General features: G+C 53.9%; 2 protein-coding genes across 2 annotated transcripts; one reads left to right on the plus strand and one right to left on the minus strand.

The window, feature by feature from the left end:
• Positions 1-574: 574 nt before the first annotated feature.
• Positions 575-10,487, plus strand: FKBP10 (FKBP prolyl isomerase 10). Its single transcript, XM_056128206.1, has 10 exons — positions 575-897; positions 6,155-6,300; positions 6,557-6,746; positions 6,861-7,006; positions 7,280-7,469; positions 7,984-8,129; positions 8,591-8,783; positions 9,244-9,386; positions 9,576-9,739; positions 10,282-10,487. The coding sequence occupies exons 1-10, from the start codon at positions 653-655 to the stop codon at positions 10,465-10,467; spliced, it is 1,749 nt and encodes a 582-aa protein (XP_055984181.1). The 5' UTR covers positions 575-652; the 3' UTR covers positions 10,468-10,487.
• Positions 10,488-13,092: 2,605 nt separating this feature from the next.
• NT5C3B (5'-nucleotidase, cytosolic IIIB) lies at positions 13,093-24,526 on the minus strand. The gene is made up of 9 exons (XM_056128216.1): positions 24,434-24,526; positions 24,245-24,343; positions 23,708-23,777; positions 23,538-23,584; positions 19,974-20,059; positions 18,609-18,698; positions 16,652-16,814; positions 14,466-14,666; positions 13,093-13,290 (listed from the first exon to the last, which is right to left on the minus strand). Exons 1-9 carry the CDS (start codon positions 24,443-24,445, stop codon positions 13,156-13,158), a joined length of 903 nt encoding a protein of 300 aa, XP_055984191.1. The 5' UTR covers positions 24,446-24,526; the 3' UTR covers positions 13,093-13,155.
• Between the last annotated feature and the right edge of the window lie 69 nt (positions 24,527-24,595).

Here is a 24,595-nt window from a genome sequence, read left to right on the forward strand (position 1 = left end):
CCCAGCCCGTGCACTCCTGGCTGCCCCCTCTCCAACTGTCACTGTCACCCCACCCACTCCATCTCCATCCCGACGGCTCTGCCCGGAGGCCAGTGTCCAGCTTTGGCCAAACAAGCCGCTCGGGCTCCTGGCCGGGCCGAGTCAGGGAGAACGAGGAGGGGCTCGGGAGCCTCGCCGGGCACCTGGGGAAGCCTAGGTTTGGGGGTGCCAGCAAGAACAGCGAGGGACGTTTCGGCCCGGCTTTAGGACCCGGGGGGCTCCGGAAAGACGCCGAACTTTTTCTTCTGGCTTTTCTTGGACTTTCTTGCTTTCAGGAGTCAGCCCGGCTGCTCATCTTTCCCCAACTCCCCGCCCCAGCGGGGCCCCCAGTTTGCTCGGTCCGGGATAGCGGGGGGTCGGGGGGAAATCCAGAGTTCTCTACCGAGCACCCCTCGGTCTCTAACGCGCTCAGCCTGCCCCCCACCCTCATTCCATCCCACGCCCCTACCCCCGCCCCTGCCAGCTCAGCCGCCCCAGCCCCCATTCCACGTGGACCCGCCAGGGCGGGGGTGGGGAAGGACAGGAAGGGGGGGAGCCTGGGAGGAGAAGGGGGGAAGGAGTCGCTGGCGGCGGCTCCCTCCTCGCTCACCGCCGGCGCCCAGCAGCAAGCACCATGTTCCCCGCGGCGCCCCGCGGCGCCCCACTTCTCCGGCGCCCCCTCCTGCAGCTCCTGCTGCTTCTGGTGCAGGCCGTGGGGAGGGGGCTGGGCCGCGCCAGCCCGGCCGGGGGCCCCCTGGAAGATGTGGTCATCGAAAGGTACCACATCCCCAGGGCCTGTCCGCGGGAGGTGCAGATGGGGGATTTTGTGCGCTACCACTACAATGGCACTTTTGAGGACGGCAAGAAGTTTGACTCGAGGTAATGGATTTGGGGGGGAAGGGTCCCGGAGATCCGCAGCTCCCCTTCCCTGCCCGAGTCCTTCTCCCGGCCCTCAGAGATCCTGAAGTCCTTGTCCCTCTTAAATTGGGTGTCTTTCCCCATTCACTCTTGACTATAAACATCACCTTCATCCTCTATGTGTTTTTTTTTGGGGGGGGGGGTTCTGGGCCACCTGCCTCTCCAGTGACATTCTCTGCCCTCAATTTCTAACTTTCCTCTGTCAAGGACCCCAACTACTTTCACACAAGCTCCCACACTCCCCAAGAGTGGGATAATCCAAGTGCAGGGCTCATTGCTTCCTTACATGGCTTTAAAGGGGGTTAGGGGGGTGGTGGTGGCAAAGTACATTTTATCATGGTATTCTAGAAGCATGTAGATGATCCAGAGACTGTTAGCCAGAGACCACCTGCCTTCCTAGCTGCCCTCCTTCTCCACCCTCAAGATTCAGTGCCTCTGCAGCTGGAGAGCAGAGAGAACTAACTCCCAGGTGGAGGGGCGTGGGGGCAGTGGGTACTGCAGGTCATAGGGAGATGCAAGGCAGGAATCTGATTAACCCAGGAGGATGAGGGGCCAGAGAAATGGAGGCCCATGGGGCAACAGCTATAGTGCAGTGGGTAGAGCATTTGCCTTGCACACAGCTGACCTGGGTTCGATCTCAGCATCCAGTCTGGTTCCCAGAGCACCCCCAGGAGTGATCCCTGAGTGCAGAGCCATGAGTAGCCCCTGAGCACTGGTGGGTTTGGCCCCCAAACAAAACAAAACAGACAAAGGGGCTGGAGAGATTGTACAACAGATAAGTTGCTGGCTTGGGTTCGATCCCTAGCATTTCCTATGGTCCCCTGAGCACCACCAGGAGTGATTCCTGAGTGCAGAGCCAGGAATAACCCCTGAGCATTGCCAGGTGTGGGCCTCCCCAAACAAACAAAAACCAACAACCAAAAGAAAAAAAACTGGAGGCCCAGGTGTGCTCCCTGCCCTGCACGACCCCCCCAGAATATTGCCAGGAGGAGCGAGCTCCAGAAATAGTTCTCAAGTACCAACCAAGTGTGGCCCCTAAAGCCCCAAGTAGCTGGATGGTTTGAAGGATGTAGGATACAGCTTGGCGCAGGGTCCCTGTCTGTGGCTATGACACACAGTGGACATGCTCCCTGGCTGACGGGACACTCACCCCTCCTCTCTGCGTGTCCCCCACTCCCTGGGATGGCTCTGCTAAGCCAAGGGGGAGACTGATTTTGGGCCTCACGCAGGCCTGGTGGACACTCTGGACACCGCTGTTGCTGGTGAGGGCAGGGCCTTGCTGCGTGTTCAGCTTTAGTTATACTTTGGGTTCAGCCACTCACACAAACCCAACCCCACTGATGAGTGCCGCTCAGACTCTTCTCCAAATACATGCTCAGATCACAGGAAATGAGCAGCCATGGCTTTGGGGAGGGGAGCGCTCACAGAGGGTGAAAACATGAGCTTCAGGGCTGATGCCCAAAGGGCTGGGGTGCATGCTTTGAGCCTGGGTTTGGGCCCAGCTCCGTCTACTACACAGACACCCAAGCCACCCCTGAACCTCTAGCAGGGAGTGGCCACCTCTGCCCAGGCCTGCTGGATGTACGCCAGGATCCATAAAGAAAAAGCCACTCAAAACATGAACTTCAAACTCTGAGGCACAGGGTGCAGAGTCAGGTTATCAGAGTGATCAAGAGACTTTGTCTCTGGGTGCAATTAATACAGTGGGGCGGGCGGTTGCCTTGTATGCAGCTGACCAGGTTCTAGTTCCAGGAATAATATCTGAGTAACCCCTGAGTATTGCCCGGCATGACCCAAAAAGCCAAAAATAAAAAAAGGGACTTTGCCTGTAAGTTTCAGTCCCCTAGAAACGGGGGATGGAAGACAGGCTCTGCCCTAGAAGGCAGCTGTCTAAATCAAGCATGATGGGTTAGAGTGGTGGCATCAAGGAGCTGGCCTGGTGGGACTGTGTCCTGTCTGAGCCCTCCCATTGCTACTACATCACACAGCAGAGGTAGAAGCAACAGAACAGTCCTGAGCCCAACTTGGTGACTGCCACTTGGTGGTTGGGCTGAAAACGGGCTAATGCCTTTGGTGGACCCAGTTCCTGCTGAACTTGGAAAACTTCCCAGCCCTCAGCTCCCTTCAATCAAAATAAATACCTCTTATCCTCCTTAGCTTCTAAAAGCTTAAATAAGGGAAGAAAAACTATGCAATCTTATTGGGTCGGGACCACACCCAGTGGTGCTCAGGAACTGAAGCTGGGTCAGCTAGCCATGCAAGGCAAGTGCCCTGTCCACTGTGGTGTCACACTGTGCCCCCCAAAATTAAAAACTTATTTTTTAAAATTTAAATTTAATTTAAATTTATTTAATTTATAAATTAATTTAAATTTTTAAATTTTAAAATTTAAAAAATAGTTTAAAATTTAAATTTTTATTTTAAATAGTTTAAAATTTAAATAGGGCTGGAGCGATAGCACAGCGGGTAGGGCGTTTGCCTTGCACGCAGCCAACATGGCCGACCCGAGTTCGATTCCTCCGCCCCTCTCGGAGAGCCCGGCAAGCTACCGAGAGTATTCGATATGCCAGACACAGTAACAACAAAGTCTCCAATGGAGACGTTACTGGGGCCTGCTCGAGGCAATCGACGATTAACAGGATGATGAAATGAAAAAAAAATGAAATTTTATTTAAATTAATTTTTGTTTAAATTAAAATTAAAATTTTTATTTCAAATATTTTAAAATTTTAAAAATATTTTTTAAAAAATTATTTACTTTTAGGGGCTGGAGAGATAGCACAGCAGGTAGGGCGTTTGCCTTGCACACGGCCGACCCGGTTCGATTCCCAGCATCCCATATCGTTCCCTGAGCGCCGCCAGGAGTAACTCCTGAGTGCAGAGCCAGGAGTAACCCCTGTGCATTGCCAGGTGTAACCCAAAAAGCAAAAAAAAAATTTATTTACTTTTAAATTGAATCACAGTGAGATACACAGTTACAAAGTTGTTCATGATTGGGTTTCAGTCATACAATGTCCAGAACCTGTCCTTTCACCAGTGTACATTTCCCAACACCAATGTCCCCAGTTTCCCTCCCGTCCATTCCCCCCTTAATGGCAGGCTCTCTCTCTCTCTTTTTCTCTCTCTTCTCTCTCTTTCTCTCCCTCCCTCCCTCCTTTTGGGCATTATGGTTTGCAACAGATACTGAAAGGTTATCAGTTCTTTTTCTTATTTGTTTGTGTTTTTATTAAGAAGAAATGAAAAATCAGTTTGTGGATGTAGGTCAGGGGGAGAGGGGGAGTAATACACCAGTAATGCTAAGTGTCGGGCCTGGAGAAAATGCAAAGGGATGGGGCACATGGTTTTTGTTTTTTCTTTATTTTTTGGGGGAGCACATTTGGTGGTGCTCAGGGGTTATTTCTGGATCTGTGCTTAGGAATCACTCCTAGCATGCTCAGGGACCATTCAGGATACTAGGGATCAAACCTGGGTCGGCCACATGCAAGGCAAGCAAGCATCCTACCTGCCTACTCTCTTCTGGTCCTGGAATACATACTTTGTGGGTTCTTTTCCTTTTTTTTTTTTTTTTTTTTCCGCTTTTTGAGTCACACCCAGTGATGCTCAGGGCTTACTCCTGACTCTGCACTCAGAAAATTTTTTTTAAACTTTGTAATTAACACACAGGATTTATTTATTGATTTTGCCTTTTTGGGTCACACCTGGCGATGCACAGGGGTTACTCCTGGCTGTGCACTCAGGAATCACTCCTGGTGGTGCTCAGGGGACCATATGGGATGTTGGGAATCTAACCTGGGTCGGCCGTGTGCAAGGCAAACGCCCTACCCGCTGTGCTGTCGCTTCAGCCCCTTCACTCAGTAATTACTCCTGCCAATGCTCGATGCTCAGAGGACTGTGTGGGATGCCAGGGATCAAACCCAGGTCAGCTGCGTACAAGGCAAATGCCCTACCCACTGTGTTATTGTTTCAGTCCCCCATATTCTTTGAAAAGAAAAATGGGGCCCAGAGAGATTGTAGAGTGGGTAAGGCACTTGCCTCGCATGTGGCCGACCTGGATTTGATCACCAGACGTCCATATGGTCCCCTGAACTCTGTCACGGTGATCCCTAGGCACAAAGGCAAGAGTGAACTGAGCGCCACCAAGTGGAGTCCAAGGAACCAAAAAATAAATCTTTTATTTTTAAATAAAATAAAAAGAGACCCGTCCACTCAGAGAGCTGAAAACATGCTCTGCAAGCAAGACCCAAAGGTTTGAGCCCCAGCACCGCCTCATGGTTCCCCAAGCACTTCTAAGGGCAGCCACCTCCCCCAGCACGGTTTGTGTGGTACGAACACACAATAATTCCCACTTCCTATTGCATTCCTCCAACTGGGTCCAGCTATCCAGACTGTGCTCTGAGAACTGCGTGGCTAGGGGACTTCCTCCTATGTGACCGGCACACTATCCTACAGACCCAGAAGGGGGGAGAGCCTCACAAATGCCTAGACCATATGTAGGGACCGCGGTCATCACAAGAGTGGACCTGTTAATGAAATTTTGTGCTGCGGGGAACCACTATCTGCCATGCTGTTTGTGCTCCTTAAACATTCTTCCCCTCCATGCTGTACTCACCAGTCTATCCAGCCCTGCAACACCCCATCAGGCACTGGCAAATCAGTGCCCTTGCTCTCCACCCCCGGAACATGCCCATTTTGTTTTAATTTTTAAATTTTATAAGGTAGTTCACAATATTTGATTACACTTAATATTCGAACACCAATCCCACCACCATGTTTGGGATGTTTCCATCCCGAACCCCAATCCCTGTCCCAAAGCAGAACTGAAATAATATATTTTGTATTATTTCTTATGAAAAACCGCTGAAAATGGTACCAAAAAAGTGTCTGTACAGGCAAGAGTGTGAAGATTGTTCTGTTTTGGCAGGGGCCATTAAGACTTTCTATAATATTATCACTAACGTGTTGTTGAAGGTTGAGCCTTGTGAACTTTCATATATATATATGTAAATATATATATGTATAAACATATCCATTTCTAATGGTCCATCCCATTAATTTGGGTGATGGGCATCTGGGAGGAAGCCTGGAGGAGGGCACGGTGGGGGAGGGGTGCCCCTCATCCAGGGAGGGTGTGTGTGTCTGTGTATGTGTGTGTGTGTGTGCATATGCCCCAGGCATGTCTGCAACCTCACCTGTGCCTCCTCTGTGCCTCCCTCTGCAGCTATGACCGCAGCACCTTGGTGGCCCTCGTAGTGGGGGTGGGGCGCCTCATCACCGGCATGGACCGTGGCCTCATGGGCATGTGTGTCAACGAGCGCAGGCGCCTCATCGTGCCCCCTCACCTGGGCTATGGCAGCATCGGCGTGGGTGAGAGAGGAGAGGGGGATGCCGGGGTGCGGGAAAGTGAGCTTCCTAAGGTGACTGCACACCCAATCCTCATGACATGGTGGCCCAGCCTGGGTCTCCACCATCTATGTCCAGCACTGGAGGAGGAGAGGGGGCGTGCCAGGGCCCAGGCTGGGGAGGTGATGAGGAAGAAGGCGAGCTGGAAGTGTGGGAGGCTGAGGCACAGCAGGGCTCTCCCACACACCCCACCACCACCCCCACTGCCTCGTCCCCACAGCGGGGCTCATTCCCCCCGATGCCACCCTCTACTTTGACGTGGTCCTGCTGGACATATGGAACAAGGCGGACAGTGTGCAGGTGAGCACGCTGCAGCGCCCTCCCCAGTGCATTCGCATGGTCCAGGACACAGACTTTGTCCGCTACCACTACAACGGCACACTGCTGGACGGCACCGCCTTCGACTCAAGGTGAGGGCACTGGGAGCCCGGCAGTGCTGTGGACTGTGGCATAGGGACGGGGCGTCCAGGGCCCCTCAGGCATCTTCCCTTCTCTCAGTACCCCCTGTGCCTCATTCCCGACAGCTACAGCAGAGGGGGCACCTATGACACCTACATTGGCTCCGGCTGGCTCATCAAGGGCATGGATCAGGGGCTGCTGGGCATGTGCCCGGGAGAGTGGAGGAAGATCATCATCCCTCCATTCCTGGCCTATGGCGAGAAAGGCTATGGTGAGGGCAGGGGGGGGGACTTGGGGGCTGCCACCCCCAGTTGTTTAGGCTGTGGACTGGACAAGGGCACCATCCAGAGTGGAGAAGGGAAGAGCGTCTCAGGAAGGCATGCTTGCTTCTCTGATTCATATAGGGGTGCAGAAGGGGTGGGTGGGGGGTTGGGAGGGCAGTTTCTGGGAGGGGGTGCTCTGGAGAGCAGGGTGAGCCCCCTTCCGTACCAGCCTGCCCAGGCTTGCTCTCCACGTGGCTGACCCAAGCTTATCTCTTCTCCAGGGACCGTGATCCCTCCACAGGCCTCTTTGGTCTTCCACGTCCTGCTGATCGATGTGCACAACCCGAAGGACACAGTCCAACTGGAGACACTAGAGCTGCCGCCCGGCTGTGCCCGGAGGGCCATGGCCGGGGACTTCATGCGCTATCACTACAATGGCTCACTCATGGATGGCACTGTCTTTGACTCCAGGTGGAGGGGCTGGAGAGGGCAAAGGAGAGAGGCAGACAGGAAGGAAGGAGGTGTGGGGGTCACCTCAAGTAGCAGCTGATGAGGGGAGCCCCATTTACTTCTTTCATCGGAGTCGAGGGGAGTGGGTCACATCCAATGATGCTCAGGCTACTCCTGACTCTGCTCAGGAGTGACCCCTGGTGGTGATGGGAGGTGCCACATGTGGTGGTGAGGTTTGCAAAAGGGTTGGATTTATGCAAGGCAAGCGTCCTACCCCCTGTACTGTCTCTCTGACCCAAGGATCCCCTTTTATTTTATTTTTATTTGTTTTGTTTTTGGGTCATACCTAGTGGTGCTCAGGACTTACTCCTGGCTCTGTGCTCAGGGATGACTCCTGGTAGAGCCTGGGGAACCACATGGGGTGGCAGGATTGAACCCAAGTTGACTGTATGTAAGGCAGGTGCCCTACCCCCTGTACATAGCTCTGGCCCCAGGGGTCCCCTCCCTCCTTTTAACTTCATTGCTTGAACTTCAGCTACTCCCGCAACCACACCTACAACACCTACGTGGGACAGGGCTACATCATCCCTGGCATGGACCAGGGGCTGCAGGGTGCATGCATGGGGGAGCGCCGGAGAATCACCATCCCCCCACACCTCGCCTACGGGGAGAACGGAACAGGTAGGCTGTCCCCTGTCCCCACAGCCACTGCCTCTGCTCACTGAGCCCCCTCCACCCGGGAAGGCACTGGACCCCTACTTTTCTCTGAGGAGAGAACATCCCTCCTGGGTTTGGGGCAGGAGGGTGGTGATGGGACAAAGAGCAGAGACTTAGGAAATAAACACAGTGTGAGACCAGCTTTTCTGGGGGCCACAGTGTCCTCAATTGTAAAATGCATGGACCCCTGTTGCTATGCAGAGTTAAAAAACCAGGGGCATAAGAGACTGCTGTGAAGTTCTCTTCCACTGGTGGTCCTCAGTCCCCCAACCCCATCCATGAGGTTGCTATTAGAGTTCATGAGGATGCTATTAGAGTTGACGGCAGTGCACTGGGAGACCAGGTGATGGTGGTTGGGGTCTCTGATTTAGGGGCATCCTCTTCTGGGCTACTCCCAGCCAACCCTCACCTTCCTCCTGGTCTAGGAGACAAGATCCCCGGCTCAGCTGTGCTGATCTTTGACGTCCACATTATTGACTTTCACAACCCTGTGGATCCTGTGGAGGTCAAGACTCTGTCCCGAGCTCCTGAAAGCTGCAACGAGACGGCAGGGCCTGGGGACTTTGTCCGCTACCATTACAACTGTTCTCTCCTGGACGGCACTCGGCTCTTCTCCTCGTGGGTCCGGGCTGGGGCGGGGCCGAGGGCGGAGCCTGAGCTGGGGTGGGGCGGGGCCTGGGCCAGATAGGGGCGGGGGCCGAGGGCGGAGCCTGCACTGGGAATGGGCAGGGCCTTTGGGAGGGGTCCTTGATGGGCGGAGCCTTTTCTGGAGTGGGGCGGGGCAGGGGCGGAGTTGACATTGAAGTGGGAGGGGATAGGACGAGATGGTATAGGGCAGACTCATCAGGGGGCACCCTGATTCTGGCTTCTTTCAGATGTTTCCCTTTTGGGAGAGGAGTGGAGCGCACTGTGGGAGTGTGCTGCTGTTTCTATCTTGGGGAAACAGGCCACACTGGAAGGGCAGTGCAAGATGAGATTCTTTAGGCCCCCTGTGCAGGCCCCCCAGAGGGCTCTGCTGGGCCTTGGGAGTCCAGGGCAGACGGGTGGGTGCTGACCCTGGCTCCTGCTCTTCTCCCAGCCACGACTACGAGTCCCCCCAGGAGGCGACTCTGGGGGCTAACAAGGTGATCGAAGGTCTGGACACCGGCCTGCAGGGCATGTGTGTGGGAGAGAGGCGGCAACTCATAGTCCCCCCACATCTGGCCCATGGGGAGAGCGGAGGTGAGTGGCCTTGCCCACCTAGGAACTCGCTGGCTAGCGGGGGGGAGTCTGAGATGCCTCCTAGATGATTCTGTAAATATTCCATGCTCCTGCTTTGCAGCCCCTGAGGGGAAACTGAGGCAGGGGAGCTGGGGAGCACCTCAGGAAGTCTGCGTAGCCTAATTGGGATTCTTTCCTCCCTGCCCCCAGCGCGGGGTGTCCCCGGCAGCGCTGTGCTGCTGTTTGAGGTCGAGCTGGTATCCCGGGAGGATGGGCTCCCACCTGGCTACCTCTTTGTATGGCACGAAGACCCTCCTGGCAACCTGTTCGAAGGCCTGGACCTCAACAAGGATGGCGAGGTCCCCCTGGAAGAGGTGGGCCGGGAGCTCTGTCCTGATAGCCATTGCTGTGTTTCCCGAGGCCGTCTGCAGGGGTGGGGGTGGGGGTGCTTCAGATGGAACCACAACCCATCTGCATGCAAGTTCCTGCCTGCCTCTGCCTCTCAGAGCAGCCACCCCTGGTAATCCCCTGCTAAGCGCAGCCTGTCATCCTTGGCCTGCTTGTCCTCGCCTTCTGACCCATTCTCCCTACCTGACTCCCTGACAGGCCGCCTCCCCCATAGCTCTGGCCCCCTGAGAGTGGTGGTGGTGGTGGGGGTCCTGGGGAAGGAAGCATGTCCTTCAAGGTCCTTCCTAAGGTGGCCCAGAGCTGCTCAGACAAGCCCCTCCCAACATTCTCTGGTCTTTTTCGTTGTTGTTGTTTTACGGCCATACTAGGCAATGCTCGGTTTACTCCTGGTTTGCACTCAGGAATGACTACTGGTAGTGCTCAGAACCAAGGTCAGCCCCAGGTAAGGCAAACAACTTCCCTGCTGTACTATCACTCCAGCCCCTTCTCTGGTCTCTCTTGCCCCCAGTTCTCCACCTTCATCAAGGCTCAAGTCAGTGAGGGCAAAGGACGCCTGATGCCTGGGCGGGACCCCGAGAAAACCATCAGCGACATGTTCCAGAACCAGGACCGCAACCAGGATGGCAAGATCACGGCCGAGGAGCTGAAGCTGAAGTCCGACGAGGACCAGGAGCGGGTCCATGAGGAGCTCTGAAGGCTGGGGTGCTGCTCCCAAGGCCATGGCCCACTGCTGCGGGCTGCTGGCTGTGGGACTGACCTTTCAACACCCGCCCATCCCTCTACGGGGTGCCTCCCTCTGTGGGGGACCCCCTGAGTCGGTGGGCCTGCTGCTCTCCCGTGATCCCTCTTGGGGAAACAGCAGCCTAGGTGGTGGCATCTGGTGGGTTTCCCCTTCCAACCCTGAACCCCTTTCTGGAAAGTTCTAGCATTACCAAGGAATGTGGGGGCTAAGTGGGTGGAGTGGGGTCCTGCCAACCCTAGATTTACCAGACACTGAATAGGGCCAGCCCTGGATTTCCCCAAACTTCCTTTTTGTTGGTGCTTCCCCTACCCACCCCCAACCCCGTGGCCAGCACTACCTGTGAGGGCAGCTCCCCTAGAACCACAGCAGGCTAGCGGTACCCTCCCCGTCTGCCCCTCACCACCCCATTGCCTTCCTCCCTCAGCTCTGGCTGGCTCTTAGGGAAGGTGTGGGGGGATCCAGGAAGGCTACCCTACCTCACCTGTCCTGTCCCCCTTTGCCTGTCCTACATTCCCCACCACACAGGTGATCTCTGGGTCCCAGGAGCCTGATTTTGTGACCTCTTTCAGCCTTCAAGATTACTGTCTCTTGTGGTCTGGGGTGGAAAGGAGGACTCAGACTATGGAGTCTTGGTTTCAGTGCAGAGATGATGTGGAGGGGGCTCATCGGGACCCAAGGGGGCCGTAGAGATGGGCCAGCACCACACTCAGAGCTTAAACTGGTGCCACAAGTTCCCTTTTCCTCGTGTTGAATAAAAAAATGAAACTAGAGAGATCTAGGCATGGTCTTTCAATGTCTGTGTCCGTGTATGGTATGTGTGTGTCTGTGTACGGGTGGCTCAGAACTGGAGACTGAAGGAAACAGATTGGGGGGAAGAAGCAAAATGGGTGGTGTCTAGGGCTGTTTACTGGGGACCCTGGCTCCCTAAGTCTCAGCTGCTCCCTGTCCTGGGGCCAACAGGGAGTGGGGTAGGGGTAGGGGGTCAGTGGCCTTGCCACTAGAAAGCGAACAGTGTGCCGGGAGAGAGGACCCCATATTCCGCTATTCCTGCAGGAGACACACAAGACCCCACCCCCACTGAAATGAGGGCTGAGATTAAAGGTGCACTTGGCGCCCCTTCCCCACACTCCCTCACCCTTGCAGCTGCACGAGGGAGGAAGCCAGAGTGTGAGGAAGGGAGTTTTGGGGGCCTCAGTGTTGTCCTGATGAAGGATCAAGCACAACCCAGGTGTCGAGGGTAGTTTCCCATTCAACACTGCCCCCCCCCCCAAGTGCCAACTTCCTGCTCAGTATTCTAGACTTGCTATTTCCCAGGCCACGATGGAGGCTCCTGGCCCCAATGCACCCACACCAAGACCCCTAGTCTGAAGGGGTGACAGGTCCAATCTCAGGGCGGCATCCCTCACCACCTCACTTGCAGGACATACCTGAGGGTTACTGAGCTACTGAGAAATGGCTGCAGAGGACCCCAAGGCTGTTCCAGCTCCCAGGTACTGACTGCCTGCCCTTCCACCTTCACCCCTGAGCAGGTCTACACAGCACCGAGAAAGCAGGATTACAGGGCAGTCCCATGACTAATGACCCTTCCCCACCTGTCTGCACACACAACTGACAGGTGGGAGTGCATTTCTGCTTCTTTTTTGGGGATATGTGCCCACACCTGGTGGTGCTCAGGAGTGACCCCTGACTGGGCACTCAGGAATCTTCTGGCAGTGCTCAGGGGATCATATGGGATGCCCGAACCGAACTCAGGTCAGCTGCATGCAAGGCAGTTACCCTACTGGCTGTATTATTTATTGCTCCAACCCCACGGGACACATTTCTGGGGGCAGGGTGGAGGCTGGAGGCTGGGTAAAGAAACCCCAGAGCCATGGGGTTCACCTGCAGCTTTCTTCAAAGGGAAGAGAGAAGCTGGAGTGTTCTTGGCTACCCAAGAAACTGTGGCATCCAGTGTGGCAAAAGTGTCGGGTACCTCCTCAACTTCCCATGAGGCGAGCCGCCAGCCACCACTAGAGGCGAGAGTGAAGCCAAGGGCACCAGGAAGGACCCTGTGGACAGGCTGGCTGACCCCAAGTGCTGCAACCACTGCGTGAACAGAGCCCGGGTCCCCCCTACCTCCCCCCTCCCCACACTCATATAAACTGTGCCCCAAAGAGCTTCTGCCTGTATCTGGGGGGGGGGGTGCTCAAATCATGTTCTCTGGAGGCCTAGTGAAGCCTCAGCAGCCCTTCACCTCCAGGGCCGAGGGGAACAGCCCCCTCCCCCTCCGTACACACCCCCACAGAACACCCGTTGTTTTCTCTTTATTTTGGTCTCTTTTCAAACAGCTGATTTGGCAGAAGAGCGCTTCCCGTTCACAAGCTGAAAGAGCGCATGTCTGGACTGGACCACCCCTGAAGTGCCAGCACTGTTGGGCAGTGGTCACCCCCGCAGGTTCCCTCCAGCCACCAGAGACATACACAGAGGCCGCCACTGGGGGGGCAGGAGGGAAGAGGTCCCTCGTTGCTCAGGTGCCCAAGACTTAGCTCTCTAAACAGAGGAAAGTCACACCCAACTGCGGGCAGGAAGCCTCCTGGGAGCTGGGGGAGGGGGGTCATCCCCGCTGTCCACGACCCAACTGCAGGCCCAGCCAGTCGGAACTCAGGGGTCTACGCCTCCATCCGTTCCCCCCTGGCCCAGGATGTGCTGCAGCAGTCCATTGACCACGTCCAGCGTCTCGTCCTGCTCCAGCACGATGTCAAAGGCATCCAGGTAGCGCTCCCGCCGCTCCGCCACCTGCCGAAGGAGAAGCCAGTCCCCACCTGTCCTCATTCCTTCCCCCACCTCCCGCCCGGTGCCGCTGCCCAGGAGTTCACGGTCACAGCGAATGGCCCTCTGTGTGAGCAGCTGCCACAAAGAGGCCTGGCGTGACTGTCATGGAAGATAAAAAACCAAACAGGGGCGAGTGGTGGATGGTCAGGAGACACTGGCGGAGGGCGGCTGAAACTCTGGTGGTGACTGGGGTGTCAGAACATTGTTAGCATGCAAGCAAAACCCAGTGTACCTCAAGAAAAATTGGAGAAACTGAACGTGTCCCAGAGGTCAAAGCTTGTCTACGGTGGCCTGGGCAGTCCTCAGAGCCACAGAGTACCCCCAGCTCCACATCGAGTCCAGCTGCTACTGCTCACCCCGCCAAACTGCACTTTCTGAGCCGAAGCTCAGCAGGGATGAGAGCACCTGGCAGCAGAGGATGGGGGCCCTCGAGCGTTTCCCATGCAGTGCCCCTTCTGCAACCATAGTCCTTCACCTGTCCTCCCTGGGCTGTTCTTGCACTTCTCTAGATCAGAAATGCATATGCCAACGCCCCTGACAGGTCCCCTGTTCCACTGTGCCCTGCAGTCACCCTCACGGGGCCTGCTCCTCTGTCTGGGAGGCTTTAGACTCAGTCCTGCTGCCCTGGGAAAGTGACTAAATCTTTTTTTGTGTTTGTTTGTTTGTTTGTTCTGGCCACAGCAGGAGGTACTCAGAGGACCACCTGCGGGGCGTGAATGCAACTTGGGTCTGCTGCAATCAAGGCCAGCGCCCTCCCTGCTCTGCTCTCACCCAGGCCCACCTTCTACCGGCTATTTCATCATCTGTAAAATGGGTGTGACAGTCACCAACTTGGAGGGCTGTGATGAGGGTTATTTGGTGGGTGTGCCTGGGGCCTGCTAGGCATGCAGGAAGTGGCCCGACTCTATCGGGCCCTGGCCAGTCTCTGAACTCCAGGGTCAGGCCACGTGCTGAGCACACAGCAGGGACCCTGGGTTTCCCTTTTGTTTATTCCAACGAGAATAAAGATTACCCTGGTGTCTCCTCTGTACCGCTAACGCCCAACACAGGGGTCAGCACACAGGGGTCCGGTCAGCATGTGCTAACAGGGGCGGAAGGAGAGGCCAGCCGGCAGGGCGGAGGGCCCAATGCCCACCTACCTTGTCATTCAGGAAGCCAACTCTGAGGATGTTCTGCACGCCGGGCACGCCGTCAGCCATGGTCAGGTCGCCCATGGAATCCCCCAGCAGGAGGATATTGGTCCTGCCCTGCAGCTGCTGGAAGTATCCGGAGTTCTCACACACAGAGCTGTTCTTATTATACGTGTGGATGAGCTGGCCCTTGAATCCGCGGAGGAAACCCTAAAATACCCAGAGATGGGGAGGGCTGCAGGGATCCAGTCAGGCCAAATCCTGCCGTACCTGGCAGGGATGGGAATCCTGAAAGCCGTAAGTGATGCCAACCCTCACTGGGTTCTAAACCAGGGCCCCGATGACCCAGATCTGCCTCCATTTTTTTGTTGTTGATGCTGTTTTGGTTTTTTGGGGAGCCACCAATGGGGGTGTTCTGGGGCTACTCTTGGCTCTGTGCTAGACGATCGCTCCCTGGTGAGCACCAGAGGCCCTGGTGGAAGGAAACTTGGGGACTCCAAGTACCAGGGACCATGTGGCGCCAGAGACTGAACTAGGCCTTCTGCATGCAAAGCATGTGCTCAGCCCTCTGTGCTCTCTCTAGCCCAGACTTGGTCGTTTTTTGTTTGTTTTTGGTTTGGGGGGCCCACCCAGCAATGCTCAGGAGTTACTCCTGGCTCTGCACTCAGGAATTACACCTGACTGTGCTTGGGGGGACCATATAGGATGCTGGGTATTGAACCTGGGTTGGCTGTGTGCAAGGCAAATACCTCACCAGTATACTATTGCTCCAGCCCCAAAGCTTTGATTTTTGCGGGGTAGGGGTTGAGGCCACATCTTGAGGTGTTTGGGGACTATGCGTTGTCAGTGCTAGTGTCAGCTGCATGCAACCCCTGTACTATCTCAGTCTGTTTTTACTGAAACACAGCCATGCCCATTTGTTTACTTGGCTGTGGCCACTTTTTTTTTTTTTTTTTTTTTTTTGGCATTTTGGGTCACAGGATTGCTCAGGGATTACTCCTGGCTCTGCACCCAGGAATCACTCCTGGCAGTATTCAGGGGACCATACAGGATACCAGGGATCAAACCCGGGTTGGCTGCATGCAAGGCAAGAGCCCAACCTGCTATACTATCACTCAGGCCCCAAATGGCCACTAATTTTTGTATAGTGGGGTTAAGTAGTTGCAACAGAGATCATATGTATATGATCAAACACAGTCCACCAGGATTCACAATACAACTCTACAGTATTTCAGTATTTACCATCTGTCCTTTTATTTATCTATTTATTTATTTTGGTTGGGAGAAAGCATTTGTACCACACCTGGCCGTGCTCGGGCTTATTTCTGGTGGGCTCAGGGAACCAAACATGGTACCAAGGATCAAACCAGGGCTGACTGTGTGCAAGACAAGTTTCTACCTGCTATACTATTACTCCAACCCCTTACTGCCAGGCCTTTTACAGAAAAAGTCTGTAAGCAGGGGCTTTAACTTCAGGAGTATGAAATACTGCTGATCAGCTACTCTGCTAAAGCAGGAAGGCCATACCCAGAGCCAGGCAAATCCACACATTGGCTCTCGGGTTAAGGCCATGGTGTCATAACAGGTCAAAGAGGTAAAAATTCTGGCCTCTGTGGGGCCAGAAAGACAGTAGGTGGGTATTTGCCTTGCAAGCAGCTGATCCGGGTACTATCCCCAGTACCCCATATGGTCCCCCAAGCCCGTCAGGAGTGACTTCTGTATGCAGAGCCAGGAGTAAGCCCTGAGCACTGTCAGGTGGGGTCCCCAAACAAAACAAAACAAAATTTGGGCCACTAGTTTTAAGGGTCGAGTCGGGGCTCGAGAGTGACAGGAGCAAGCCCTGGTGTACCTGGATGGCCCAGGACAGTGACCTGGATGGCGATAGGGCCAAGCTGACCTCTGACCCCAGGCAGAGAGCTGAGGTCAGGCAATAGGTTTTTCTAAGTTAACTATCTTTGGAATCAATAAGAAACCAGTCAGGGCTGGAGCAATAGGACAGCGGGTAGGGCGCTTGTCTTGCAGAGCTAGGTATAAGTCCTGAGCATCATCAAGTGTGCCCCCACCCCCTCACCCCCTGCCAAAATAAAAAAAGAAGAAACCAGCCCTGCAGGCTCGTGTCTGGAGACCACTCAAGGCAGAACACTTCCACCCGCCCCCCCGCCCCAGCCCCCTTTCCCAGTCCCAAGATGCCTCACGTCATCATCAAAATCCATGTAGTTGGACACGATGTGGATGTTGGAGTGGAACACTTTCATCTGACGGATGATTTCTTCCAGGATGTCGCCAATGCCCGCGGAGAAGATGAACAGAGGGATGTTGTTTTGGTGGAGGGTGTTGAAGAACGTCCCGTATCCCTCCCTGAAAGGCAGGTGGACTCAGAAGGGCACTGCACTGCTGCTCTTCTTCACTGCCTACTTGTGTTGCACGTTTTTAAGTCTTTTAGCTTTTTGCTTTTTGATTTTGGCCACACCCAGCAGTGTTCAGGGCTTACTTCCTGCCTCTACACTCAAGGATCACTCCAGGTAGGGCTCATGGCATGAGGGATTGAACCCAGGTCAGCTACATGCAAGATAAGCATGGCACCTACTGTCCTATCACTCTTGCCCCAAATATTCTTTTTTTTTTTTTTTTTGGCTTTTTGGATCACACCTGGCGATGCTCAGGGCTGACTCCTGGCTCTGCACTCAGGAATCATTCCTGGCGGTGCTTGAGAACCATATGGGATGCTGGGAATCGAACCTGGGTCAGCCGTGTGCAAGACAAACACCCTACCCACTGTATTATCGCTCCAGCCCCATTCTTTATTGTTTTGAGGTGCTAGGGAATCAAACCCAGGGCCTTACAGGCACAAGGCAAGTTCTCTACCACAGACTATGCCCCTGGCCCAATACTTGAAACATTTTTAAGGTGAGATATAAAATACAGAGTGGTTACAAAGCGTTCCCTCGGGTATCCTTTGCAGGCACCCACATCCTGTAATGAATAACCACACCAACTTCCCTCAGGTCTTTCTCTGTGTGTGTGTGTCTGTCCGTCCATGTGGTCCAGGAATGGCACCACTGAGCTGCTTCAACTGCCCCTCAGATGCCCCCACATTACTTTACCTTCCTATCATCACTGAGAAACTTCACCTTTCCTCGAATTCAACAGACCTGAGCTCCTATGTCTTCCATTTCTGCCTTATTTTGCATGATAACATGTGTGTGTATATTAATTCATGTTTTGCCTTGCAGGAATAATTCAGTCAATGCTATATAGGTCACGCCACCCTGTAAGAGGGCCTGAATTCCTGTGGGTTCCTGGTTATGGGGGAGTGTGATGCTTCCAGGGTCAGCGCTTTCACACTTGGCTGTGTGGGCCACCTGGGACACACCTTGTGCTCTGAGCTCTCATGCTCCCGGGCACAAATCGGGATAGGATTTTTGCTACCAGGCGACACTCTGAGCAGCGCCCCATCCACCCTGGCCCTCAAGGATATGCACCTTCACCCTCTGTCCTCATAGACTCTCCCCACTGAGGACTCACAAAGTGACATACATGTCACTTCCTTAGTTCATGTGGAATGTTCCAGCTGAGAATACTGCCTGGGCGGCAGCCGAAGGATTCCAATTTGGACAAAGAACCCCAAGAGTCTTGCCCAGGTGAAACACAAGCTGCTGCTGGGGGAGGGGGAAGAAACCCTCCCCCCCACCCCCCATCACAGGCACAGGCCGGGCCCAGCCCCAGCCCTGACCCTAGCGGCGGCTCCTACACAACGCTGACCCTGAGCTCTCTAAGGACCTGGGTGCCACAGCAGGGCCTGCGGAGCTTCTGACCTAACAACAGCTCCTGCCTCTCACCTCCCCACTCCGCCTCTCCCTCTCTCAAAGACAAGGATGGCCATGCAGCAAGCAGAGGGATGGCGCAGACCAGTGATAGAAGCAACACGTGGTGAGGGGGAGGGAGCCGCGCCTCGCCCGCCTGTGGCTTCTGGTACCAAACACTCCAAAGCGACTTCTCTGCATGGAGCCACAGAAAATCCTGGTGGGGAAGGCAGTGGTGGTGGGGAGGATGGGAAGAGGGGAGGGGACAGGGGACAGTAGGCTTTTCCCTGCCTCTATGGCTGAACCCACCTCTAGTCATCAGACCAAAAGGGCCAGAGTGAGCACTTACCTCAGCATGGCGTTGGACTCACGGACCACCTGAGTGATCTGAGATTTCTGGATCTTCTGCTGACAGAGGAGATTGTGTGCTTTGGTCCACCTGCAGACAGACAGACCACCTGACCCCAAATTCAAGGCACAGAAAAAACTCCCCACCTAGGGGCCGGAAAGAGAGCTCAGGGGTGAAGATCGTGCGCCCTGCACACGATCGACCTCAGTTCAACCTCAGGCATCATATAGGGTCCCCTGAACCCCTTCATAGTGATCCCTGAGTCCACAAACAAACAAAAAAATGTCAGGAGGGTCAGAGAGAGAGCACCAAGGGCTGAGCAGCTGTGAGAGGCAAGAATTTGATCCCTGGTACTGCACGGTCTTCTAAGTACCAGTGTCAGCACATTTGTCAGTGTGCTTCCGACAAATCAGAAAATAAATAAAGTAATAAAATAAGTAAAAACCCCACATAAAGTGTTCTATCCAGCGACTCACTGCTCAGGCCCTGCAGGGTCTGGCTATCCTTGAAAGGAAGAAGTGAAAGAACCACATAGAAGTAAGAGGCAAGGTCCTGGAGCGATAGTATAGTGGGTAGGGTGTTTGCTTTGCATGCGGTTGACATGGGTTCGATTCCCAGCATCCCATATGGTTCTCTGAGCACCACCAGGAGTAATTTCTGAGTGCAAAGCCAGGAGTAACCCCTGTGCATCACCGGGTGTGACCCCCCCAAAAAAAAAAGAAATAAGAGGTGAGGTGAGGACTGGAGCAATAGTACAGTGGGTAAGGCACTTGCCTTGCATGCGGACAATCAGGGTTCGATACCCTGCACCCCATATGGTCCTTTAGTATTGCCAGGAGTAAGTCCTGAGTGCAGAGCCAGGAGTAACCCCTGAGCATCGCTGAGTGTGGCCCAGACTCCCTCTCTGGAACTCTGGGACGCTGTTCAGTGATACTTATTTCTATGGGAAAATTATCTCTCCAAAGCACTTACTTCCCAAAGCAAAAGGCTCTGGCCTGTCCCAGCTTTCTCCATGGGCCACATTCTTAGAGCAGCCACAGGTGACCCAGACAGCTTGTCCGAAATGCTGGACTAAGGACATCCAGGGGTGGGGGCCAAGCTTCTCACCAAAGCTCCAGAAAAAAACACCTGTTCTGAGGTAGGGTCAGAGAGATGGCTCAGGGTCTGGGGTCCCCATGGTCCTTCAGCAGGACAGAGGTTACACCTGAGCACCAAATCAAAACCTGATCACCTCTGGTGTGACCTAAAGACCAAAGCACACGCGCGCGCGCGCGCACACATACACACACACATTCTCTCTCTCTCTCTCTTTCCCTCCCCCACTTCCCCCTCTGAATCAGCCCACAGTCCCAGCCCAACACTCACCACTCCACCATGTGAGGTAACTTCTCTTTGGCAGTCCGGTGTGGGTCAATCTCAATGGGGTAATAGTGGTGAAGGAGCTCTTGGAGCTGCAACATCCAAACAGAGAGAAAAGTCATTTAATTCCCGTTTTCCCTAACAAGCCCCATAGTTTAGTGTGAGGAAAAGGTACCATAGGTAAAAACTACAGCACAGAGATCCACCTGGTCACCTGTTCCTGTGGTGCTTGGGGAACCACGGGATGGAACCCAGGTCTCTATTACATGTTCCAGAACACACAAAACCACATCCCTTGGGGCTGGAGCAATAGCACAGCAGGTAGGGCATTTGCCTTGCATGCAGCTGACACGGGTTCAATTCCCAGCATCTCATATGGTCCCCTGAGCACCGCCAGGAGTAATTCCTGAATGCATAAGCCAGGAGTAACCCTTGTGCATCGCCAGGCGTGACTCAAAAAAAAAAAAAAAAGCAGAGAAAATAAAACCACATACCCTCTAAGTTGTATCTTCCTGGCCCAAGATGGATCTTTTGTTTGGGGGCCACACCTGGCGGTGCTCGGGTCTTAGTCCTGGCTCTATGCTCAGGGATCCCTCCTGGCAATGCTCAGGGGACCATACATGTTGCTGGGGATTGAACTGAGGTCAGCCGTGTGCAAGGCAAGTGCCTTTACCCCTGTACTATCTCTCCAGCCCCCCAACATATATCTTTTTGAGTGAGAACATTTTGAGGGGTTGGGCACATCCATTGGTGTTCAGAGGCTATTCCTGGTTCTGTGCGCAGGAGTGAGCTCTGGTAGTACCGGGGATTCAAATCAGGGTTGGCCATGTGCAAGGCAAATGCTGACCACTGTGCTACTTCGATGGCCCCCACTGAACAAGAACATTTTAAGAAGTGTGACAGAACTTGCAGAAGAATGGAATTCTTTCTCAGGCTCCTTGTAAATAGCGCTCAAGAGGTCTGGGGGTGACTTTCTATGATAGGGGAGAATCAACCCAGCTATTCAAGTCAGAGGATTCAGTGCTTGCATCTGGAGCTACCTGGGCCCAATGGAACTGGAGTGAGGTGGGGGGCACACAAGGGTCACAACTACTGCTGCCTGGGGGTTTCAAGGGCTACACCCAGAGGTTCTCAGGGTAGGGTAGGGGACGCGATTCCAGGGTTCAAAGGAGTGTTCTTATGCAAGCAAGGCATGTGCTCCAGCCCTTAAAGCTATCTTTCTGGTTCCAAGAACAGAATTTTTTTACAAAGAAAAGAAAGACTTCATATTTAAACTCTGTTTTATGTATTGTTTCATGTATTGCAGGAACCCCTTAACACCAAGAATCACATTTTTTTCCCCTAGCTGTTTCTCCTAGAGTAGATCGGGAAGCATACTGTCTTATGTGTGGACTAGAATTCTGGAAGTGCACAAGGTCCAGGATGCAAAAAGAAAAGACTGCCTGAGACTTCAGCAGAGAGTGGTATCTCTAGAGACACGCTTGGAAGTGATAGGAATAGATGCTGTTGACACATTGGCCACTCAATGATCCCAGGGGAGAGACATACATGTGAGTCACTGCATACAACTCACAGATTCTGAATCAGAGCATAAGGTGAGAGAATCTAGTTTACTCAGCAGCGAGAGCTCAACTGGCCAGTGATGTAGCTCAGCAGCAGAGCACAGGAATTGCAAATGTGAGGCCCTGGGTTTGATCTCTGAGTACCCCATACACACACAAGAGCTCAACAATGTGCAGAGAAATGGCTGAGAGAGCTCCATCTGGTAAAGAGAACACAGATAGGAAGGAGGCATACAGATAGCAAAGTGAAAGCTCAAAGCTACAAGAATCACTTGACGTTATCTGTGCACATAGCAGAGAAACAGGAATGATGGGATATTGATGCTCCTACGCAAGTCACCCTGAGACTTGCTGCCTTAGCCATAAAATGACACCAGCAAGGGAAGAGCATGAGGCAATGCAAATGGCTTGGGACACAATCAGCTCAATGGGAAACCAATGCTGTCTCCTGCACTAGAACCCTGAGTAAGCAGCTCAACCTAAGCCTTGGTTTTCTCATCTGTTAAATGGACACAATAATAGTTTTATCCACTGCTCAGAGTTGCAGAAAATTAAATACCAAACACTGAAGTCTTTTGAAGACTCCATAGTGGGCAGGATAATGTCTGTATTCTAGCAAACACTTGCCTGAGCAAAACTTTTTTTTTTTTAGTTAATCTTCTAGAGACAGGGAAATAGCTTAAAAGGCTAGAGTGCATGTCTTGCATAAGGGTGCCCCTACTTCAATCCTCAACACTGCATGCTCCCCTGAGCACTGTAGGGAATAGTCCTGGAGCACTGAGTACCACCAGGTATAGCCTAAAAACCAAAGTAATTGTCTAGGGCTGGGAATGTAGTTCAGTGCAAGAGTGCTGGGTTAAATAGGATTCCTGGGACTGGAGCAGTAGAGCAGAAAGGGTGCTCATCTTGCATGTGGTCAACCCAGGTTCGATTCCTGGCATCCAATATGGTCCTCTGAGCTGTGCCAGGAGTAGCCCTGAGCACAGAGCCAAGAGTGAGCCCTGTGCGCTGTCAGGTATGGTCCAAAAAGCAAAACAAAATTAAATAAATAAATAAATAAAAAACCAACTTCACGGGGCCGGATAGTACAGTGGGTAGGGTGTTTGCCTTGCACGCGGCCAACCTGGGTTCAATCCCCAACATCCCATATGGTCCCCCAAGCACTGCCAGAAGTAATTCCTGAGTGCAGAGCCAGGAGAGAGAAACCCCTGATTATTGCTCGGTGTGATCCAAAAAGCAAAAAAAAAAAAAAAAAAAAAAAAAAAAACCCTTCACTTTTCACTTCCTACATCCTACATGTACACAGACACAAAAACACAATAAAGCAAAAAAAAAAAAAAAAAAAGAGTGGCCTAGAGAGACAGTATGAGTTTTAAACTGCTTGCCTTGCATATGGTCAATCATCTAGTTCAATTCCCAGCACCACATATGGTCCCCTGAGCACTGCCAAGAGTAGCTCCTGGAGCACTGTCAGTGTAGCCCAGACTGCTGTCCTCAAAAAAAAAAAAAAAAAAAAAAAAAAAGGTGTGAAAGGTGTGGGAGAGGCCAGAGAGATAGTTCACAGAGGGTTGAGTACATTTTTAGGTTCAGTCTCTGGAACCACATGGTCCCCTGAGTACTACCAATCGTGGTACCAAAAAATCTAAAGGGAGTGGGAGAAATATATTCATTTTCTAAAGCAGTGTTCTTCAACTGCCAGTTTGCAGGAATCAATTCTAAAGTATACCATGAGGGGCTGATGAGATAGTATAGCAGGCAGGGCGCTTGCCTTGCACGCCACTGATCCAGGTCTGATCTTGGCACACCATACAGGCCACTGAGTCCTGCCAGGAGTAATCCCTGAGTACAGCCAGGTGTGGCCCAAAAACAAAAACAAAAGAAAAGTATCCTGTAATCTTTGGACCTAATCCATGTGAAGTCACATATATCAACCTTTTCTGAGCCCAGAAGGGGAATCCCCACCTCGCAGGTATCAACCTTTTCCTGAGCCCAGAAGGGGAATCCCCACCTCTTTCCGGCACTCCTCACTGATGATCTTGCTGCTATCCAGAATATCTGCAGAAAATAAATAAATAAATAAATAAAAAATAAAAACCCAGAAAAATGCCACAAAACCCTTTTTGCCTTGCCCATTGCAGCTGTCCCCTCCCCAAGCCCAACAGGGGAAGTGAGACTCACTGTGGGAAGAAGGGCACCTTTTCCCGTTGTAGGCAAACCTGCTCAGGGTCATGTCAAAATCAGAAATGACCTAAAATGCAAGAGACACAAGGCCGGGAAGTGAGAGGTTGCTCGGCTGTGGCCCTGAGCTCAGCGTCCGGGCGTGAGTGGGCACCAGCTCTGGGGTGGGTAAGTGGGAAGGAGGCACTAAACCTACTTGCGCGAACCTGGCGGGGGAGGGGGGGTGGGGGTGGAGAGCGGGATCAGGACCCCTTGGCTTCTTTCAATAGCACCCATTTCCATGCCCCGGGGCTTCCTGAGGACCCCCGCCCGTTGCACCCCATCTCCACATCTGCAGCGAGCGTGGGAGAGGTTACAGCGCCGGGACTGGGCATGCAGGATGGGGGTTTGGGGCGGGGGTGGGGGAGGTCTCCCGAGCGGGAGGAAGCAGCGTGGCGTGCAGAGAAGCTTCTCCCGGGCGGCTTCCAGTTCAGGGAATCTGTCCCCACTGCGGCCGCCGTGCGCCCTCCCCCCGCGCGCGCGCGCGTCCCCCGGTACCTGCAAGCTGCCCGCGCCGCCGCGGCGGAGGGCGCCCACGATCTCCTGCACCCGCCCGGGCCGCCGCATCAGCACCGTGGCCTTCATCAGGCAGCTCACCTGTGCCGAACCCCGAGAGCGCCGTGAGCCCCGCCGCCCCGCCCCGCGCCCCGCGCCCCGCGCCCCGCGCCCCGCGCGCTTCCCGCTCACCTCCTCCGCCATGGCGCTGGGGCCCGGCTCGGCGGCGCCCCGACAGCGACCGCCCCGCGGCCGCACTGCGCAGGCGTCGCCCGGAGCCCCGGGCCCGGGGAGGGCGGGCGGCGTGCCCAGGCCCTCACGGATCAGGGTCGGGTGCAGAGCTGGGACAAGGGT

This window comes from Sorex fumeus, unplaced genomic scaffold (genome assembly GCF_029834395.1).
Source record: "Sorex fumeus unplaced genomic scaffold, SorFum_2.1 ptg000063l, whole genome shotgun sequence".
In the NCBI taxonomy this organism is placed as follows: Eukaryota; Metazoa; Chordata; class Mammalia; order Eulipotyphla; family Soricidae; genus Sorex; species Sorex fumeus.